General features: G+C 37.0%; 1 protein-coding gene across 2 annotated transcripts in view; it reads right to left on the bottom strand.

Moving 5' to 3' along the window:
- LOC146164302 (uncharacterized) overlaps positions 1-13,108 on the bottom strand; it is a 31,144-nt gene extending 18,036 nt beyond the window's left edge. The window contains exons 1-3 of one of the 2 annotated variants that reach the window (XM_083381241.1): positions 12,781-13,108; positions 11,347-11,473; positions 3,209-3,418 (exon numbers count right to left, since the gene is read on the bottom strand). In XM_083381241.1, coding sequence (XP_083237367.1) covers positions 3,209-3,418; positions 11,347-11,422 — 286 coding nt within the window. In that variant the 5' untranslated portion in view covers positions 11,423-11,473; positions 12,781-13,108. The remainder of the gene's footprint in view (positions 1-3,208; positions 3,419-11,346; positions 11,474-12,780) is intronic. The other variant, XM_083381240.1, reaches the window with a different exon arrangement.
- Positions 13,109-23,675: the final 10,567 nt, after the last annotated feature.

Raw genomic sequence — 23,675 nt, 5'->3', positions numbered from 1 at the left:
TTTTAGAGAGAAAAAAGAAAGGCGGTTTGTCTTAGCTTTGTTAATTGTCGAATTCACACTTGCTAATATAATCAGCCAACCTAACAAATAACGAAAGAGCAAAAATATACTGCGTTTTACGGTCGACCAAAAAAGAGACAAGGACCCTTTTCCATTTTGTGCGGCCCTTCACCTTATTCCAGTTATTTTTCCCTAAATAAGGCTATGGGAAGCACCATGTTGGGGCTTTTGCTCTATCATTTTCCTGTTTGAAGAGTGATGTAACCCATAGGCTACACATCTGACTAATGCAGTTGAACTCAAATGGAAAGGATTTATTACAAGATAATCTTCATCCATAAAGTTTTACTTGTGTCACGTTGTTATGATAAAGAATTGTTTTGCAACAATTACACTTGTCTAGTACGGTCAAGATGCACCAGACTTTTGCCACGTATTGACTGAGATGTTATGTAACAGCTGGTTTTAAATTATGGCTGTTAATTATATTGTACTGAGCCGATCCGTACAAGAAAGGCGTTATTGTAATTGTAGGAAAAGTTATTGCCGAATTCACAAGTAGACAGCACTGACAAAACTGCCGTAGTAGCAGCCTAGTAGCTCATTAGTTTTTCTAGTAAAAGCTGAATATATGAATTAGTGTTTATTTGATGTGCAGCCCTCCTGTAAGCATTACATTTCCTAACTGGCCCTTGTGTTAAAAAGGTTGGTTCCCCACTTGTAGTAGCAGCCTAGTAGCTCATTAGTTTTTCTAGTAAAAGCTGAATATATGAATTAGTGTTTATTTGATGTGCGGCCCTCCTGTAAGCATTACATTTCCTAACTGGCCCTTGTGTTAAAAAGGTTGGTTGCCCACCCCTGACCTAGGGGGTCTGGTGGGGGTGTTATGAAGACTCCTCGCGGGAACGGGCGGAGCCCTAAAAAGTTTCTGTTTTGTGTATTCTAGACGCTAAAAACGGCGATTATTAGAAACTTACGGCTGTTTAAAGGCATCTATTTGACGTTAAAAAAATGCAACACCCCGTATTCACGTCCGATTGTCAAGTTATTTCAATTGTGCGCAAAAAACTATTGTGGTGTCAGAAACAGCCTCTGTGACGTATCAATCACAAACTGTGTCACTTAGTTGTCAGCAAAATTAATGATGCTGATCAACAAATTCGGTGATTTGTAGTTTGATTTCGACGATTTGAATAAAGCGTGCAATGAATCTGCCTGTTACAACTACGATGGCCGAGAGCTCCTTTTCAAGATTGAGGCTAATAAAAACGTTCAATAGACCAACCTGTGGGGAAGAGCGCTTGACCCGCTTAACGCTAATGAATAGCCACTGGGATATTAACTATTCTGTGTAAGATATTATGCAGGAGTTCATATCAAAAATCGAGAAGAATAAACTGACCAGACTCCTAGAAAAACAAACAACTTGGCCATTTTTTCAATTAGTTAAAGTTTTGAACATTTCCCAGGTATATAAAACAATTGGTATCAGGTATAGGGTATCGGTTGACAAAATTGTGAAAATTGGGTATTGGTATCAGTGCAAAAAACTGATATCGGTCGATCCAGGGGCGTATACAGAAATTCAAAAAAAAGGGGGGTCCTGAATTTTCAACTCGTCTTTTTTTCGTCAGACGTTAATGACGTCATAAAATAGTGACGGATGTGGTCATAAACAAGAAAAAAAATCATCTGAAACAGACAATTAACGTCCAGCAAAAGCGAACATTTAGATGCAAAGCGAACACGTGCGTTATCGACAAACCTGCCAGGAGCCAGCTGCGAAACCGCTTAGTGTACAATCGTTAACTTCAGGCGAAAAACTAAACCAAGATAGTGAAATATGTGTGTGATTGATTTTGGTAGATCCATGTACGGGACTACGCTAAATTACAAGCACGTCTGTCACTACCTGCAATACTAAACGGAGATCGTTTTTCCCGGGAGTTTTTCGATAAGCGCGACATATAAAACTTCTTCGAAGAAACTGTATAACTTTAATAGTTAGTAAATCTAGTTGAGCGTTTGATAACCGTTTTAAGTTTGGCCGCACCTGGCGAGCGAAGCGAGGGTGATTTTTTTTTGGTATAATTTCTTTTAAATTTGTTGCAAGTTTTTATTACATTGCCAAAAATGAAAAATGTTAAAAAATATATGTCCAATATTTTCCATTTGTCCGCGACGCACTTGGCAGCTTTCCACGGCGCAACGGTAAAGAAGCGCTGATCTATTCAAAAATACAGCATCAAAACGTAAACAAACCGGACGTGGTAAGGTTATTCACGTGAAGCACGAAAATTTTTCGCACTTACGTAGTTAAAATAGTCAAAAAGTTTTTGAAATAGACTTGTGTATAGTTTGTCAAAGAGGCGACGGGCCCGATGAATTACAGTAGGTTGCCGACCCCAGTCTTACACCAACATCTGAACATCTGATATTAACAGAGTCAACAAACAGCGAGAAACATCAGCACCGTCTAACGTTTTCAGAGCGAAAAAAGCGGAAACCGCTTGATTTATTATTATTAATTGTCGAACACACACTTGCTGATTAGCCAACCCGAACGAATAACGAAAGGCGAAAGAGAAAAACTATCTAGCGTTTACAGTCGACCAAACAAAAGACAAAAAACGGCGTTTTGCGTTTGATTTTGGTTTCGACCCAATTACATTTAAAAACACTCAGCTTCGGACAGTGAGTAAAACTCTGACAAAAAACAATAATCTCACTTACAAAAAGGGGGGGTCTGAACCACCAAAACCCCCCTGGATATGCCACTGGGTCGATCTCTATAAATTAGCACATAACAAGTACCATTTTACAATCCTTGCATGTAGATAAACACACTGATACTGATATGCATTTTTAGAACTATGGATACACACGGTCTAGTAAGGCAGGTTAAATTGAAAAACGATTTGGTAGGACAGAAGTTCGCAGACAGCATACCAGCATTTCTTTTTAGCAAGTGGTAATTTGTCCAGGCGATTGCTGATTCGCTTGTGTAAATTTTAATTCAAGGCCAACCCTGTCAAGTGATATGCAAGTGCAGCTAGTATCAAATGACAGACATGCATATAATGTTCCATTGTGTTAGCTTTTATTTACAGAAATTATACAGAAATGTTAATAATATTACAGAATTTAAGTTAATCCTATGTGAAACAAAAAAGTAAGCAACTGTAGACAAAAAAATCAACTCAGTTACCTATGGCAAGTGACATGGTCATTGCACATTCCACAACTCCATATGCTGCTAGACTCAAAAGGAATGCATTAAATGGGTTGAAACGGACTTTGCTGGCTTGAGCCACTGATAGCACAATAAATGAATTTCCAGTCAACGAAAACAGCAATAGGATGATAAGAATCGTTGTACGTATAGCAACTACCTCATTGTTAATAGCAAAACCAACACCTGGAAATTTATTGTAAAGAAATAACATAGTATTACATATATAAACTGGTTATTTAACACACTTTGTTTTGTCTTTATAAACAGACTTTTGTATTGTTTGTTATTTTTTTCTTGGCATAGTGTCACCATTGGTAAACACTTTATACTTGATATGTCAAGAATGTCAGACTAACCAATTTAGTACAGAGACAGTTAAAATTAGGGTTTAGAACTTTATTCCTCACTAGTTACAACGTTTGTTTCTAAGCTAAACCGTCCTGTGTTGCTCTGAAAGCAACAATACCTTAAATCCATGTAAAGCAATGGTGATTGAAAAAAGAATAGAAAAATTTAAATCTCTAAAAAAAGGAGGCATACCAAAAAGATAACACAAGAAATTACAGAATGGATTTTGCAATAGTTTTGATCTGCATACAAAAGATCAGAACATATGATTTATATAGGCATATCAATTATATACCAGTCAAGTTGTTGAATGTTAAAGGTGTTACACCAGGGGATCAGGGGCGTATCCAGAAATCCAAAAAGGCTGGGGGGTGAGCAAATTTTTTAACTTAGGGAATTCCCCTATTTTCAGTCTGCCGTAAATGGATAATGATGTAATAAATAGTGACAGGTATGATGTCATAAAGTAGCGATTGTTATGAGACATAAACTAGTGATTGTAATTATGTCATGAATTGAAAAAAAAATCAGAAACAGCCACCTTTAAACGTCAAGCAAATATGTGACACTTCTGCCAGGTGCCAGCTGTGAAACCGGTTCACAATGGTTAACTTCATGCGTAAAACTAGACCAAGACTGTGAATGTGATTTATTTTGGGAGAATCATATTATAACTAATAGCAGCAGGGCCATAGCGTAGGGGTGTCTAGGAGTCTTGACACCCCCTTTGAAATATCAGTAAACAATGATCACCAAACTAAAACCAGGTTGCTGCGATGTCGATCAGAAACATTGCACCTGGTACGGAAAACACGTCGGTGCTTACCGCCGTCAACGCCTAATGACCGCTCGTTATTGTTGTTTTATTTAGAAGTTCGCCTGTCACCGACTCAAGTAATATAAAACAGGCCTGATAACGAAAATATATTTTATTGGTGAAACAAACAGACTTCTCAACGACGTGAAAAAAAAACAGGCGTGTAAGCTGCTAGAGCAATGTGCATTTTAAACAAAATTAGTTTATCCTTTTTTTTTGATATGAACTTCTGTATAATATTATCCATGGAGTATTTAATTTTCCGCTGGACAGTCATAAGTGCGCTCAAGCGTTCTTGGCCGTAGGTCATTGTAATCAATGTTTTTATTAGCCTTTATCAAAAAAGCTTTCAAAAAAAAGAAGCGCTCGACCGTCGCAGTTGAACAGACAGAGTCATTGCACGCTTCATACAATCGGGAGAAATCAAGCTACAAATATCACCAAATTTGTTGATACGCCTAATAATTTAGTGTCAATGAAGCGTTTTTTAAGTGTCAATCAAGCGTTTTGGGCAAGCGGCTAACGAGTAATGCCAGGTGCGAAGTTTGCAATTTCCTTAACTGCGTTTAGTTGCAAAAGTAACATTTCCAAATAAAGCGTGCGAGCCTTGGACAAAATGGGCTGCAGGGTTATTGAATATCGAAGTTTAGACCAATAATCAGCGAGCTTATGCACATCGTAATCGTCAAGTATTGATTATGGCAATAGTACCGTTGTATTCTTTGCAGTGCATTATGTGACTGATCACGTTAGCCAAAAAGAGGTAGAACTGACACACATAAATGTTTAAAAAAACAGACCCGAATTGCTGAATAACTGAAAAGAGTTCATTGTGTAGTGTTGCATTCGCAAAAAAAAATAAGTTATGGCAACAACCTAAACATGTACTGTAGTTTACACAACTGCTTCAAATGACAGTTGTAAACAATGTTAAACATTTGGGATATTATTTTATTATTACAATATACACATGTTAGCAAATTGTTTTGCGATTTATTGCTGTGACTGTGGGTCAACCTAAACATGTACTGTAGTTTACACAACTGCTCTAAATGACAGTTGTAAACAATGTTAAACATTTGGGATATTATTTTTTTATTACAATATACACATGTTAGCAAATTGTTTTGCGATTTATTGCTGCAGAAACAGGATGAGTAATGGCAACCCCAGAAAAAGTTTAGGCGACCCCACTTGGGGTCGCGACCCACAGGTTGGAGACCACTGCTGTAGGGTATATTAAGATTAATCCCTCCCACAAACAAAATAGAGGATAGCGATTTTTTCACTACCAACGTAATAATAGGTGCTTGGGTGTACTTATGTTATAGGTTCGTTTTGCGTAAATTTAAAATACGATTTTTGGCCTGGCCCGCTTTTTATGTTTCTCATGCGGCCTGCGGTAAAATAAAAAAGAATTGCCCACCCCTGAATTAACGTGTCATGTCAGATGCTTACATAATTTCCTTAAAAGGGCGTTAAGTTGCAAATTAAACATTCCTCATAAAAATCAAACGAATATCGTGACATTCGCTACTAAACAGAGCTGAATATAAAAAAATACCTCGGGGGAAATACAATAACAAGCTTTGGAATGACTAACTAAGTTAATTTAAATTAAAACTGAATGATTTGTTAAAATTTAGAAAGTAGCTTAAGTGCATTTATTCGTTGATTAATAGCTGTATTTGTTGTTAACGTGAAGAAGTAATACAAGTGAAAACAGTTCCACAATGCTGGTTATTATTTTTATAAGGAGGGGGCCACGAGGTTGAGAGCCACGAAGCCTAAAAGGTTGAGAACCACTGACCTAGACCTTGCATATTGTCGGAAGTTAAATCCCACGTTTAAGCTGTCTAAAATGTTTAAGCTGTCTAAAATTAGGTTACTCAGTGTGTCCCCTGTCAAATCGCCTGCTTCCTGCTTGCAGGAACCCCAGAAAGTCTTTGTGTATCTCTTCTCAATCACCAACATAGCGAACAGCTTGCGAGAGTTGCTCGATGTCAGAAACATCGCTAGTTTTGTCTTCTAAAACTCTAAAATTAACTGACTTTTTAACTTGTGCAATATTTTTGGACGAATTTTCTACAGTTTACAGTTTTCTATTAGTTTGGGAAATTATTGCCCTTCTGGACCCCCCTTTTCGTTAGTGATATTATAGTTTTTGACAGGGTTTTACTCGCCATCTGAAGCGGCAATGTTTAGTTCATGTGTCTTAACGCATTTGCTGCGATTGCAAATTGTCGTTGTTTTCTTGTGTTGCACTGAATATGTGAATAATAGAAATCACCTTGACCCTTGCAAGATAAATGTCGACCTTAATTCCTGATCAGTAACAGCAAAATAATCTAGCAAAGCTAGCAATTCAGGTCAGACACATTAACCAGATCTTAAAAAGATATATATATATTTCGCCAACTAAGGCATCGTCAGTATATCTGAATAAAAACAAACGCAACAGTATAAGAAAGAGTCAGAAAACATTAAAGTTTAAATAAAACAAAGTAAAATAACTAAAATATAAAAGCTGTTAAATAGTAATGGCATCCAAGTTGTACAACCCCTGTACAGAAGCAATAAGAACGGGTCGAGAGAAACGCGGCAACGCAAAATAACGGCACAAAAACGGCAAGGCAAAAAGAAAAAAAGAAAAAAAGAAAAAATGGAGTAGACCTCTACTCCATTTTTTCTTTTTGCCTTGCCGTTTTTGTGCCGTTATTTTGCGTTGCCGCGTTTCTCTCGACCCGTTCTTATTGCTTCTGTACAGGGGTTGTACAACTTGGATGCCATTACTATTTAACAGCTTTTATATTTTAGTTATTTTACTTTGTTTTATTTAAACTTTAATGTTTTCTGACTCTTTCTTATACTGTTGCGTTTGTTTTTATTCAGATATACTGACGATGCCTTAGTTGGCGAAATATATATATATCTTTTTAAGATCTGGTTAATGTGTCTGACCTGAATTGCTAGCTTTGCTAGATTATTTTGCTGTTTTCTTGTGTTGCGATTACCTTTTACTTTCTGTACCGCTAGATGCCGCCAGAGCTTTCCCGCCAAATTTCGTCAACGTGTTTTCTTCGCTAGGAGTTCTTTCAGACAGTTTAATCGTTTCGACACTGGTGGGTCAAATCGATTAAACACAAACTATATTGCAGCCAGTGCGATTTGACCCACCGGTGGGTCGCATAATTTTAAGCAACTTATAGAGTAAAGCTTAACTATTTGATTGTGTGATAGATCGTAGGTAATATATTGTGAGTAATTTCTATTTGAATTGTTGCAAAATGAATCCTGCATCGTTTTATGGGGTTGCGGTTGTCATACATTTTGTCAGGGGGTATTTTTCAGGGCCTTATTTTCATGTGGATCAATAATTGGGTTATTATATAATTATAGGGTTATTTACCAGATTAATTTTTTTTAATATTATATATTACACGTTGGTTTACTTGTTTTACGGTTTTCAACATTTTTAAAATTAATTTTTTTTAAAACCCCTCCCAAAAAATGCACCCCCAACCCTTGGGCACAAACCACAAAAATATACAACCTTCTTGATCATTTTTTATCTAAATTCTAATAAGTACAACCAACAGTTTTCTAAACTTTTTGTAATAATTCGCCATAAAACCACCCAATTGTTGGGTTGTTCACCCCTAAAAAAATAAACAAGGGATTCGTAATATTATTTTTATGGCTTAGTACTAGCGATTTGGTTTACATCAATAGCATATTGACGAACATTACAAAAGGGAGATATGTTGCTAGATATTACTGTCTCTAGGTAGGCGTAGAGAGCTTCAAATAAGTTAACGGCACACTATTTTATAGAGAAAAAATAGGACCCGCTCATAATTTTGAACCAATAAACCCAATTAACATAAAAAACATAATGTTTTAAGAAAAAAGCTGAATAAGTTAAGTTTTAAAGCAGTGGTCGACAAACTGTGGGGCCGCACAGCCATTTTTAGTGGGCCGCAAGCTACTTTTTAATAGTTTAGTAGTTGTGGGCCGCATGAATGCAGTACATATATTATTATATTTTAAAAGCTGGTAAGAAATTTTATATTGTCTCAGCGTGTGGCCCACGTGCTAAATGTGGCCCTGTGAGTGCCTATCAAAGCCAACTTTAACTATGTAAAGTTAACGCCCATTTTTTTCGCGCTACGCGCGTATACTTGGTTTTGTAGTATGTTTTACATTTGAAATAGTGGTGTGTTTCGGCATCGAGGCGCCCTTTAATATTTCACCATTTCTTTGTGTCCACAGCCTAACGCTGTGTAGACTAAGACTTCCCAAAAAAATACAACTTCTACAAACATATATAGTTAATGTTTTATAGTTGGGGAACAAATGGTTCACTGGAGTAGCATTCTTTGCATGCAAAATTAACAAGTAAAACTCATAGTTAAAAACATGAGTAAAAACAGGATCAGACGTTTTGTTTAAAGGAAAATATATTTCGCCAAAGTGGCATCATCTGTTCCTGTAAGAGTACAAATAAATAAAATCAGAGCGCAGCCATCAACAAACCAATAGAAGTAAACAATAAAATATTAAAACATTATAATAGACTAAAAACGCAATGAAAAGCACTACAGCCTCACAGGCAACATAACTGGTTGTTTTAATATTTTATTGTTTACTTTTATTGGTTTGTTGATGGCTGCGCTCTGATTTTATTTATTTGTACTCTTACAGGAACTGATGATGCCACTTTGGCGAAATATATTTTCCTTTAAACAAAACGTCTGATCCTGTTTTTACTCATGTTTTTAACTATGAGTTTTACTTGTTAATATACGCGTCAGCGGAGCAGTGATCGACTGGCCAAAACCTGCCGCCGATGGTTTTCGATTCTATAAAGATACACCCTATTGTTGCATGCAAAATAAACACTTTTTCTGTACTGACATTTCAAGTTAAAAGCTGTGGTATGTTGACGGATAGATTAAAGCTTGTGTTACGACTTCTAAATCCCATTTTACGAGGAAACTAAATCCTGCAGATGTAAAAACGTCAAAAGTGAACCACTGGTCCCACATCTCCCCTACGTCAAAGTTCAACGTTTCGCCAAACGGATTTTAGATACATATTTGCGCACGAGTTCGTTCGAGGATAACTAAGAACAATTGTTTTATGGCGTACCTTTGTGACGCCAATCTAATTCCTCAAACTCAAAACAAATATCCTAGATCCGGCCTTTTTTTCGTAGTGATTTTACATATTGGGCCTCCGAAAGCTCTGAAAAGAGGTATTTGGGCCGCGACAAAAAAGTTTGCCGACCACTGTTTTAAAGTTTAACTTCATGAGTACCAGATTATAAACTCTCAAAACTAGTTGAGGCGCAATTAACATCGTATTGACATGAACATGAAAAAACACAGTAATTTTTTTCGTACGACCCACCGGTGGGTCGCATCGCAGTAGCTAAATTTTACGCATGACCAGTGTTTTTTATAAAATGTTTTGGGGGACCGAAACGGTCCCCCAAATTTCTCCAGCGGTTTCCCAAATTTTGGACTTTTTGGTATTTAAATGAAAACACTTGCGGTCTCTTAAAACTACTTAGCGGTCACCCAAACCAAACCTTAAAAAAACCCCTGCGCATGACCCACAGGTGGGTCGTATCGCAGTGAACGTGTTAAGCTAATCCGAAACCAAAATCAAACGCCGTTTTTCGTCTCCTGTTTGGTCGATAGTAAACGCACGATAGTTTTTCTCTTTCAATATTCGTTCAGGTTTGCTGATTAGCAAGGGTTTATTCGACAGTTAACACCACTAAGTAAAGCCGTGGTTAACTATTACTTTTAGCCTTTTTTATTTGATGATTGTTACCGTAAAATTAAAAATCTTGACATAATAACACCCATGAAAAACAATCTTTGTTTAGTATTGCAGGTGGCGAGAGACGCGCTTGCAATTTAGCATGGTCCCGTACATGAAACTTAGGAAAATGCGCTGCTATTAGTCGAAACATGATTCTGCCAAAATCAATCACACATACTTCACTTGGTTTTTCGCCTGAAGTTAACGATTGCACGCTAAGCGATTTTGACGCACATGTTCCCTTTGCGTCATAAAAGTTTGCTTTTGCTGAACGTTAATTGGATGTGTCTACTTATTCTTTATGACATTATTACAAATCACTATTTAATGACGCAAAAAACATTAACGATAGATGGAAAATAAGGGAATTCCCCAAGTTGAAAATTCAGGACCCACTTCCTTTTTGATTTTCTGGATACGCCCCTGCATCACAGTAAGGAAATGCTGTAAATGGCAGTTGTACAGAATTTTAACCTTTAATAGTTTTACAATATACAGATTTTAAATGTTTTATGACTAATTGCTGTTACTTAAGGTTATACAATGATTAACCCAATGTTGTGTGCAATTAGTGTTCCTCTAAGCGCAAAATTTTAGGCACTTGCCCACTTTTTTTAAGGAAATGCACAAAGTAAAAATAAATAAAGTAAAAAAAAAAAAAAAAAATTACAAAATTTGATCTCCAGTCTCCTGCCCCAAATAGTTTTAAGTGAGCTACGTAGATGACCAAAAAGTGTTAGAAAACTGCCCCAATTACGTCCGCACCCCCTCCCCTTTTTGTTTTCTGGATAAGCCCCTGCTTCTTTTGTTCTGTGACGATTTACTCCCCTAGTCTCAAGGTCCACTAAAGCGCACCAGGAGCAAACTGTTTGACTGACACACAGACTTCCTACTTAATATCATAATGACTGAATACTAATATTAAGAAATATGAAAACACATATAATTATTTATTATTAAAAAATTGGAAAAGTTTTGATTGCTGCATTGAAGCTACTGTCTTCCCTTTTGTCCTACTTGTTGCCATTTCTAATTGATTTAATAATGCGAATAATAAAAAACATAGAGTACACATGTTGAATACTCAGTATGAACAAAACATTACAATGCAAACCTTGAGTTGTATAAACATTGCTTGTGATAACATTTGGTGCAGAAGTCACAGAACCGTTTGCAACATTGCCATTCATTATTACTTGGTCAACATGTTACCTATCTCCATGTTGGGTGCGTCTTTTTGGCTGTATCAAAAAAGGTTGAAAGGTGTATGTTTGCATCCACATACTTATTATGTATACATATAGAAAACTTAGGCTATAAACAGGGTTACCATCTGCTCAGACCAAAAAATAAGCACGCTACTAAAGATCAGGGACAGATCCAGGACTTCGGGGGTAAAATTCAAGGTTTCAGAAATAACAGTATAAAATAAAATAAAAACTTGAAATATAGCTATTTTTGTATGCGCAAAACGTAGCTTAATCGCGCGAAGCGCAAAAAATGCGTTTATTAGGTTGAAATTGGCAAGTTAACCACCCTTATTTAATGCAAGCTTTGTCAATTTTTTCACTTCAGACCGCACCAGTTATAGCCTACACCTTTTAAACCGTGGTGCATGGCAGCATAAAACGTTTACTTGGCGGAGTTTGGCTTGTAATGAAATTATTCATTCAATGATTTACTGTAATGCATCTATCAATTTTTTTGTAGTAACATTGTGCTTTCCACAGCCTCTGGACTGATCCCAAAAGTTTACTTGATTGCTAAAGCAACCTATCACAATACATTGTTGTTATGTAATTTAATGCATTACTGTTATAATCTGGGTTAAATAACCTTGGTAAATATAAATTAAAAATTGATAAAGAATGCTTTTAGACACTAAAATAAGACAAACTAAGCACACAACTCTAAAATAAGCACGTTTATTAGAAATAAGCCCATTTGCGTTTTCTAAGACACTGCACCCAAAAATAAGCACAAATCTTAGAAATAAGCATGGTATGGTAACCCTGGCTATAAATAATGAAAACTAACCCTTACCCAACCCAATATAATTAAATTACAATGATTCTCAAAGTGTTTCTGGTGCCGATTCTAAAAATACCCTCATTTTTCTCTAGCACTGTAGATTTTGAGATATTTGCGTTTTTATTTTTTCAATGTTGTGCTGTATTATTAATATGACATTATCCAATATGGGTGTGATTCACGCACTAGTGTTTTTATTATTTCTTTATTCAATTTTCTTGCAATTTGGATTCTAGATCAGCGCCATATTATGTTCAGTAGTAGCTGCAAAGGATTTTTTATGGGAAAAATCTATTTGCCCAGCAACCTGGTATCAAACTTCAAAATTTAAAGTGCGGTACACAATCCATTTTTTCCATACATGGCGGAATGAGCCTGATCGCGAAGTTCAAAATTTGGGCGCTGGTGTAGAATCGTACTACTTTTTTTTCTAGGTACAGTAACAAAACCAGCGAAATTTAAATTGCAAACCAATAGAATTAAATAATAATTACACTTCATCCATCCAAATGCTAACCTGTGGTAGGATTCTAGAACCAAAGGGAAGCAACTCGAAATTACATCATGTAATATCTCTGGAAGTACAGTAATTTTGTACACATTAGTCAAAGCAGCCTAACTAGGCCAGCAATCAGACCTTAAAAACAAATGATAAGATATTCATATTAATGATATTAACATTCAATCATATTCAGCCTTAAAATGAGCTCAAGGTGACTTACATAAGGTGATACCTACAAGTCTACTCTTCAAAAAGAGCAATGACTCGACTGCCAGTTATTGAGCCATAGGTTATTCACATTTGTTCAAGTCAGCAATCAAAATATTAAAAAACGTTAATATTTATGAATATTAAGACCACCAGTTACTCGCTGTGGCCACAATTTGATGCCACTTGTTTAAACTGTTTTTCTCTTACTGAAAATCCTTTCGTAAAAGACGCCAACCACTGGTTACTCATTACGCGTGGGGAACATGCGTAAAGCTTGTTGGCTAGTTTTGGCACTTGAGACGGTGATGCGATCATTTTTTGCACAATGTGTAAATTAGAGTTTGAAGAAAGAGTCAGAATTAGTGGAAAAGTTGGATGAACAATCATACGAAGTGTTATGGGACTTTTGTTTTTGAGCCCAATATGAAATTTTCGACATTTATGAATTTTTGAACGAAAATTATTAACCAATACCTGAATAATTGGCGGACATGTCATTGCGTTTTTGAAGAGTAGACTCGTAGGTATCCTATGTGAGTCACTTCAAGGGGCACATTTAAATTTTAAGGCTGAATATTATTGAATGTTAATAATTAATATTCATAAATGTGAATATTAATATTTACTTATTTTCTTATTAACAGTCAACAGTCTAATTGCTAACAAAGTTAGGTTGCCTTTAGTAATGTGTAAAAATTTATGATCGATATTTTGTTTAGTTCTGGAGATATTACACAATTAAATTTTGAAATGCATGCTCCTCTTTGGTGATTTTATACAAGAGAAGAAATTCTATACCTAAAGATTTTATTTGCAACTTAGTAGTAAGATATTAGACTGACGTCTGATATCAATAATGTAACACTCTGAACAAAGGTAATGTAACACTCTGAACAAAGGTAAAGCTATTGACCAACAGGGTTTTCAGGAAAAATTTATACAAAAAAACTAAAATACAAAGAAAAAAATAGGGTGCTGGTCTAGAATAGGGTTTACCTGGGAGGAATCAATCCGGGGAAAAAGAGGACCCTAGTCTAGAATCCTACATTTATTTTAACAGTAATGAAACAAGTTGTCAAGAAGTTAAAATTGCAAGGAAAGGCATAAATGTTAGAATAAGGATAATAACAATACTTGGCCCACCCAAACCCAAACGCTAACTCTCACCCTGACCCAAATATTTTTAGCAATATAAACTCTGGACGAAAATGCGGTAGGGTTCTAAACCAGCGCCAACAACAGATTTTACAGAAAAAAATAGAATACATATTTAGTATTTTATCTTGAACTATTAAGTAGTACTTGCACTTTTATTTGACAATGCCTCCATATATTCACTAATTAGCTTTATGTACATCACATAACTAATGTTTTTATTCACAGTGCCTGCCAAATTGGAAACTTTATTATGCGGGCACCCGATCTGTTAGAAAATAGTGCATTTCTAAGCAAAAAGGTCTACGACAATTAGTGCATCCAAAGTATCAAAAAGTCCGACTTTTAGGTCTCGGACAATGCACTAATTTGACTTAACAATGTGTTTTAAAAAGTTTAATAATACTTGACCCACCTAAACCCAAACCAGCACCCGAACCCAAATAATGTGCGTTGAATTAATAATTACATAAACGCTTTAGGCCCTAATATCTCATTTTGTGCCGTAACAATCCTATATACCATGGACGAGAAACTATCTTATGCCCACCGAAAGTTTTTTTTTTTTCCCAGCATTCAAATAATTGTTACATTAACGCACTTTATTTGGTTTAGGGTGGGTCAAGTGTTATTAATGCTATCTCACACTTTTTGTAATCTTTTGTGAATTTTCAGCGAATATTTTCAATTTATCTACGCCGGGAGTTTACCTAAAGGTCTGAATTAGTGCATTGCCACAACCTCAAGGTCTAAAATATGAATATCGGTTATAGTCGATTTAAACCCTTATCCCCCATATCAGTGGCATCATGTGTAGCATCGTTGGAAAGGTGTGATCAAGGTCTACCCCAATATGTTGGTTAAACGGTCGGCAATGAAAAATTTCACTTCATTTTAAGGGGATGCTACTGGGAGCAAAATTAGCGATTATAGCGCATGGTTAATTATGAATATGAATATTGGTTATCGTCGATTTAAACCCTTATCCCCCATATCAGTGGCATCATGTGTAGCATCGTTGGAAAGGTGTGATCAAGGTCTACCTGTTGCGCCCCCGCCGCGACCTGAATTTATTGGTTAAACGGTCGGCAATGAAAAATATCACTTCATTTTAAGGGGATGCTACTGGGAGCAAAAATAGAGATATTGCTCATATTCAATTATGAATATGAATTTTCTCAACCTTGAGATTTTTCCATTTTCTTTTTTCATTGGTCAGGTACGCTAGACTAAAGCGCCGTGCTAAAATTTCGTCCAGTTTCAATGCGAACTGTGTGAGCTACAGGCGTTTTACGATTATCGCGATCGGTTATGAACATGTATATCGGTTATCGTCTATTTAAACCCTTATCCCCCATATCAGTGGCATCATGTGTGGCATCGTTGGAAAGGTGTGATCAAGGTCTACCCCAATTTGTTGGTTAAACGGTCGGCAAGTAAAAATTTCACTTCATTCTAAGAGGTTGCTACTGGGAGCAAAAATAGCGATTATAGCGCATGGTTAATTATGAATATGAATATTGGTTATCGTCGATTTAAACCCTTATCCCCCACATCAGTGGCATCATGTGTAACGGTCAGCAATTCAAAATTTCACTTCATTTTAAGGGGATGATACTGGGAGCACAAATCGCGATATTGCTCATATTTCAATGATGAATATGAATTCTAAACCTTGAGATTTTTCGAATTTTCTTTTTTCATTGCTCAGGTACGCTTGACTAAAGCGCCGTGCTGAAATTTTGTCCAGTTCCAATGCGAACTGTGTGAGCTACAGGTGTTTTACGATTATCGCGATCAGTTATGAATATTAATATCGGTTATCGTCGATTTAAACCCTTATCCCCCATATTAGTGGCATCGAGTGTGGTATCGCTGGAAAGGTGCGATCAAGGTCTACAACAATTTGTTAATTAAATGGTGAAGAATTGAAAATTTGATCTTTTTGGGGGGGAATTTTTTTCTTCTTTGGCCAGGTAGGGCAGACCAAAACGCAGTGGCAAAATTTCGTTCAATTCCATCTCGAATTCAGGATGCTACAGACGCTTAAAAATTATCACGATATGTTATGAATATTAATATCGGTTATCGTCGATTTAAACCCTTATGCCCCATACCAGAGGCATCAAGTGTGGTATCACTGGAAAAGTGCGCTTAAGGTCTACAACAATTTGTTAAATAAACGGTGCAGAAATCTTTTCAATGAAAAGTTTTCATCTTGTCATTTATGACGAATATTAATATTGAATATTAATATTTTTCATAATTTTTATCTTTTTTTTTCATATAAAAAAAATATAGTCTATTATTAGTTTTGTGGTATAATTTTTTTTCTAAAATTTAGGTCGTAAATACGTTTATTTTTACTTTACTTTTTTGTGCTAGCTCTTTGGTGCTGTGTAGCTTCTGGTTAAACCTATAGTTGCTATATTTTTCGTTCGAACGCCAATCTAACCAAATTAATGCGATATAACACACAAAAGTAACATTTTTGGCGCTGGTCTAGAATCCTACCACAACGAAACACCATTTGGGTTAGGGTGCGGGTTAGCGTTTGGGTTAAGGTGGGTCGGCGCTCGTCTAGAATCCTACCACAACGAACATTATTTTGGTTAGGGTGCCGGTTAGCGTTTGGGTTTGGGTGAGTCCAGTAATAGTGTTAAACAATATTACTTGACCTACCCACACCCAAACACTAACCGACACCCTAACCCACATATTATGCATTGCTTAATAATCATTTCAACGTTGTGGTAGGATTCTAGACCAGCGCCGGTGGGTCAAGTATTATTATTAAACAAAGAATATAATAATACTTGACCCACCCACACCCAAACGATAACCTGCACCCTAACTCAAATTTTGTGCGTTGATTTTAGAACTGTGGTAGGATTCTAGACCAGCACCACATTTTTCAACGTAATTTCGGTGCATATACGTTTGTATATTGGGTCGTAAAAATTCACAAAATTGCCGAAAAAACTTAAAAACGACGATTTTCTATTTTGCTCCCATTAAGAGCCCATTATAAATTGAGGCAATTTGGGAAACATTTGAGCACGCATGAATCTGAGTTGCACAACTTGTATAATTTCTATGGACTTTGGTATTTTCGATTGATTAGTGTCTCTCGTGGTTACGTCAAGCAGTAAAGTAGTCGAATAAATTTTCGCAGTCGAATAAATTTTCGCTATTCAAGCGTGCGTATTCGCGTCACGGTTGGTTGGCCCGACTGCTCGTGCACCCGACACCCGATCTGTCAGAAATTAGTGCAGCTCTAAGCAAAAAGGTCTACGACAATTAGGACATCCAATGGCAGAAAATTTGGACGTGTAGAACTTGAGGTCTTGGGCAATGTACGTTCAGGTAAACTCCGTGTGTAGATAAACTGAAAATATTGGAGAAAAAGCCCAAACTCGGGTAAGATTATATCTCGTCCAGGGTATATTAGGATTGTTACGTCACGAATTGGTGTATTGGGATCTAAAATATTATTTTATGTAATTATTGAATCAACGCACATTATTTGGGTTACGGTGTTGGTTAGCGTTTGAATTAGGGTGGGTCAAGTATTATTAAACTGAGTCATCTTATGCAGAATTGTTGGGTCAAATTAGTGCATTTGTCCAAGAAGTCTAAAAGTCAGAATTTTTGATCCTTTGGATGCCCTAATTGCTAATTGTCGTAGAATGTTTTGTAAATAGAAAGCAATACACAGATAACAAAATAAGCAGCCGACATGTATTTTTTTGGTTTTAAATGTTTTGTTAATAGAAATCAATAAACCAACAACAAAATTTAAAACCAACATGCAGTATTTTGTTTTAAATGTTTTGTTAATAGAAAGTTTTAGAAACCAATTAACAAATAACAAAATAAGAAGCTATGCATTTTTGAATGTTTTAGTAACGAAAAACAACCCCCCGAAACAGTGTTTCCCAATCTTTTTTATACTAGTGCCCCTTATGGGCTCCATCCCAGCTAACAATTTGACGTCGCAGCGACGTAGATTTTTGGTTGAAGTTTGGTCGATAAGACGTTGCAACCTAACGTTATTTCTACGTAAAAGCGTTGACACTTAACGACGTAAATGCGACGTTGCGCAACTACGTTATTTCTACGTTGATCATAAACGTTATTTTTACGAAAGTAACGACGTAGATGCGACGCTGTGCACCTACGTTATTTATACGTTTATCATGAACGTTATTTTTACGTAAAAGCGTCGACACTTAACGACGTAGATGCGACGTTGTTCAACTGCGTTATTTATACGTTTATCATGAACTATATTTTTACGTAAAAGCGTCCACTCCAGACGACTTAGATTCGACGTTGTTAATTACGATGTTCAGCTACGTTGTTTATACTTTTATCATGAACGTTATTTTACGTAAAAGCGTCTTCTCCAAACGACTTAGATTCGATGACGTTGAAAATTACGGTGGGAAACTACGTTATTGAATACCTTCACTTTAACGTTTTTTTTGTGTAATCGTTTCGACTTCACGCTATACTGCGTTTCGCAAATGACGTTACAAATTACATTCACAACAACGCTATTTATACGCACAAATAAAAACAATAACAACTTCTACAACACTTATACTTGCTGTGACATAACTGACTGCAATATTTTTACACTTGCAATGTCTTACTAAACCTACTTCAAAAGCGTTCAGCTTCTTTACTACTGTTACATTGTAAACAATTTACCATGTCAAGAATAGTATGGAGGTGAAACAGAAACACGGCAATATAAAAAAAATAATAAGATTGGCACTAAACAACATAACAAAGGTGAGAAAGATAAGGAAAACAATTCTGTGGCCTGGCAGACCGTGCGAATTTTTTTATGACTCTCGAGTTTGTTTTTGAAAGGGTGACTTAAAATTTGCAAGCAAATAATTTTTAAACGTTTAACGACAGAACACAAAAATTGTTCTATGGCACTACTACTACCCGAAAGATAAACATGAAAAACTTTTGCGACTTGTCGACCTTGCGTAAAACAATGCATATTAACACAAGAAATTGAAAGGTGTATGTTAATAAACAGTGAATTAAGAAATACAAAATCCCAACATTTTCATTAGAATTTTACTCCTAATCGGACTGCGTGTGTCCACCGAGTGAGCTTTTGGAACTTTCACCCTGTCAACGAAAATCAAAACAGTTAAAAATTGTATCCGAATTGTTTTTTATTATGTTCTATTTATCATGTTTGTGTGAATGTGAAACATCAAAAACAATACTTTGTCTCCATGAGCTAAAACTACTTGTCAGTTTTTTGTATAATGCAAAAATAAGATGTTACCTAAGAGAAATGTTGTGTGCTAGGGCTACCAAACTGCATCCAACGCAAAAATAATCCGGTTTGAAAATGAAAATTGCTTACTGTTAAAACCAGGTTGCGCGCGGCCCCGTGGAAAAAAGTGGAGTTGACGCCGCTATTGTTCAGCGACCGTTTACTCCCTAGTCCCTAGGCAAAAAGTTAACAGCGCGCCGGAAACCAAAATTGCATCACACACTCATACTCACTGACTGACATTATCTTTTATCACCGTTATATGCGATACAGTAAAAATCTAAATGTAATTATTCGTCTTTGTAAGCTGAAATTACTAGCGCGTAGTTTGACGCCACTACGGCAAACAAAACCGAATAAATAAATTGCAATACCTGTCTTAGGCTGGATCCCCACCGGACCTCAGACACGACGCGACGAAACATGTCTGTCTGTTGACTGGTCGCGTCGTGCCTGAAAGCGACTCTGTCCAATCCCCACCGACAAAGCGCGCGAAACTTCAACTGGTCAAAGCTAGGCGATATAATCCAGTTGTGATCATAGCGGAGGCAAATAACATGTAAATTTTGGAAGAAATATGTATTTGGAAACGTAACCAGCAGTTTATACAACAACACAAGTAGAGGGTATACTCTATTTGTGAAAAAAAGGTATAGAGAGTTTTCTTTCCATGTACTTTCTCGCACTTTATTAAAACATGAAGATAAGTTTCAAAAGTACGCAAGGGTGTCTTCAAAATTGTTTTTTTAACTAGTCAAGCTGGTAAAATCATACATGGAAAAGAAAGATACGAATTAAAAGGCTTTTCGACATTTCCAGAAATATATTTTTATTAGAATTAAAAAAAATAACCTGCTTAACCTTTTAAAATAACATTCCTAATATAAAACCTACAAAACCCCGTAAAAAACTAACGGTTTCTATCGAAAAGCCTCTTCAGACACGGTAAAAAAGTAGTGCACGCGCTATCTCGCTAAAATCGCGTTTAGTCGTGTCTGTCTGCTGTGCGTAAGATTTGCGTCAAGTCTGGTCAGTGGAGACGCGACAACAAAAGAAATAGCGTTCCATCTCATTAGTCGCGATCAGACTGCTTTAAAGCGTTTTTGTCTAACCGGTGGGGATTCAGCCTTATACATGACAAAATAGCACAAAAGTTTAATTTAGGCGAAATGCCCACTTGACTGCCTTAAATGAACGCCTGTTTTTTGTATAAGCAATGCCTTACCAACCGCAAACATATGTACGTTTTAAACTTCAAGTGGTCTTGCAGGTCGCAGACTTGCCTCTGATACATAACAGTTCAGTTAATTTTTTACAAATGCAGTAATTTGGGATGTCACCACAAACTTACTTAATATATTGGCATATTGCTTTGAGTCTTGCAAAAGCAACTTTTCCTTTAAATGCGTCACTTATAGCTGTAGTCGAACCACATTATGTTAGTTCTGACGACCTTCAGCAATCTTCCCAAAGTGTAAAGATGCTCCTGAAGAATTTCTTACAGTGAGCATAACTGGAAGATATGCATTGGTTTGAAAATGGTAAACTTTCTCTTAGGACATTAAGGCGGCTACACCAAGTATTCCTGCTTTATTTATGTGTTACTGGAATAGTTTGGTCACTGTTCAACACTGGATTAAAAAGAAATGGCCTATATATGTGAATAGCTGGTGCATGGAGATATGTTCATTTCAACTTTTTTTTTCACAAATTGTCGTCTTTCTTGTGTAGGCTTAGGCATACTGGTGGTATAGGAAGCTTAGTCTCACAAATTTCAATATGTTAGGAGAGGCTGATGAAAATACGAACAAAAGAGGGAGTTTTTGAGTTGAATATGTGGAAAAAATAGATTTATATAGAACTTCTTCATCTAGCTAATCACATTGTGTCATTATCGTTTGCTCACTCTTGCCCCCCCATTTCAAGGTACGAAAATACCTAAATCCGGTCATATCTTAAAAACTAGAGCCAATTTGCAAAAACTAATGGCATTTTCGAGCTCTAATATACTCTAAAATCGGTCTTACCTTCCATGTCAAAATTATGTTTGTTGGATATTTTCTGTTCTGTAAAACTGCAGACAAAGAAAAATTATGAATGAAACAAATATATGTACATAGGGGATGCATAATAAAAAAAACTTGGGTATATGTTAATTTAGTTGTAAATATCCTAAATAGAGCCCCACCTTTTTCGAAATGTACTGACTTGTGCTTCCTCTTCAGACATTTTTTTCATTTATTTCCAAAAAAATGTATTGTTATTCCCTGTATTTGTATAACAACAAATTTTACACATTTTTCATAGTTTTACTTTATTTTCCATGGGTTTTTAATCACAGGTGTGTCTGCATTTAAAAATGAACTCTATACATGCATAGTTGTAGATTTAATGAAAAGCACTGTGAATATATATACAGAACAAGAACTAATTTTCTACTAACTTCTCATGTGCTATACCACACACACCTTATAAACCATATACCTTTCACTACAATAACATTTCGATTTGGTAAAAAACATAAAATAACAACATTTCGACTGATTAAAAATGATTTTAAGAAAGCTTGTGTATACAGTTGAGTCAAGTCGACCACTACTACTAAAGCTACTTAAAATTACTCTACAAACTCAAGTACACTTGAAAAGAATTCCCCAATAATAAAAACTATCACATTTTTTATAGTTTGCTGGTGCTGCATAATTCTGTCCACAGACAGAAAGTTTTACTCACCACTGATAACAAAGTATATATACACAGTAATAAAATTGATATTGGGTTATATAACTTCTTAAAACACCACAGCAATATAAAAACATTTCATGCTGACTATTATACGAAAAAATTAAAATAATTGCATAATAAAAAATATTTAACACCACCATATTTAGGCTGCGAACTGCTTTAGTTACTTACTTGTTGAAAATGAAAACACATGAACTATAGCTGTTGACTCATCTCGCCCTAAATACATAAGGCGGGAAGTTTTCAAAATTGACTATTGCGACAACACACGATGATGTAATAATAGGAAAGCATCAGGGAAGTCAGGTGAGTCGGTTTGAGGGACTCAATGTGGTCAAGGAATCCAACTGGGTCGGGGGTTACAATGGGTTCAGGAAATCCAACTGCGTCGGGGATCCAATGGGGTCAGGGAATCCAAGTGGGTCTGGGGATCCAATGGAGTCAAGGATTCCAACTGGTCCGGGCATCCAATGGTGTCAGGGAATGCAAGTGGGGCGGGGCATCCAACAGGTTCAGGAAATCCAACTGGATCGGGGGATCCAATTGGGCCAGGGAATGCAAGTGGATCGGGGGATCCAATTGGGCCAGGGAATGCAAGTGGGTCGAGGGTTACAATGCGGTCATGGAATCCAACTGGGTCGGGGGATACAATGAGGTAAGGGGGTCGCGGGAAACAACTGGGTCAAGGAATCCAAGTGGGTCGCGGATCCAATAGGGTCAGGAAATCCAACTGGGTCGAGGGATACAATGGGGTCAGGGAATCCAAATGGGTCGGGGGACCTATGTGGTCAGGGAATCCAACTGGGTCGAGTGATCCAACTTGGTCGGGGGTTACAATGGGGTCAGGGAATCTAACTGGGTCGGGGATCCAATGGGGTCAGGGAATCCAAGTGGGTCTGGGCATCCAATGGGGTCAGGAAGTCTAAGTGGATCGGGGGATCCAATGGGGTCAGGGAGTCCAAGTGGGTCTGGGGACTCAATGGGGTCAGGGAATCCAACTGGGTCGGGTGATACAATGGGGTCAAGGAATCCAAATGGATCGGGGGACCTAGGTGGTCAGGGAATCCAACTGGGTCGGGGGTTACAATGGGGTCAAGGAAACCTACTGGTTCGGGGATCCAATGGGGTCAGGGAATCCAAGTGGGTCTGGGGATCCAATGGGGTCAGGGAATCCAACTGGGTCGGGGGACTCAATGGGGTCAAGGGATCCAATGGTATAAGGGAATCCAACAGGGTCAGGGAGTCCAATGGGGTTAGGGAATCTAACTGGGTCGGGTGATACAATGGGGTCAGGGAATCCAAATGGGTCGGGGGAACTATGTGGTCAGGGAATCCAACTGGGTCGGGTAATCCAACTTGTTCGGGGGTTACAATTGGGTCAGGTAATCCAACTGGGTCGGGGATCCAATGGGGTCAGGGAATCCAACTGGGTCTAGGGAACCAATGGGGTCAGGGAGTCCAAGTGGGTCGGGGATCCAATGGGGTCAGGGAG

This window comes from Ascidiella aspersa, chromosome 2 (genome assembly GCF_963924565.1).
Source record: "Ascidiella aspersa chromosome 2, kaAscAspe10.2, whole genome shotgun sequence".
NCBI lineage: Eukaryota > Metazoa > Chordata > Ascidiacea > Phlebobranchia > Ascidiidae > Ascidiella > Ascidiella aspersa.
This window is presented reverse-complemented; position numbering and strand designations above follow the sequence as displayed.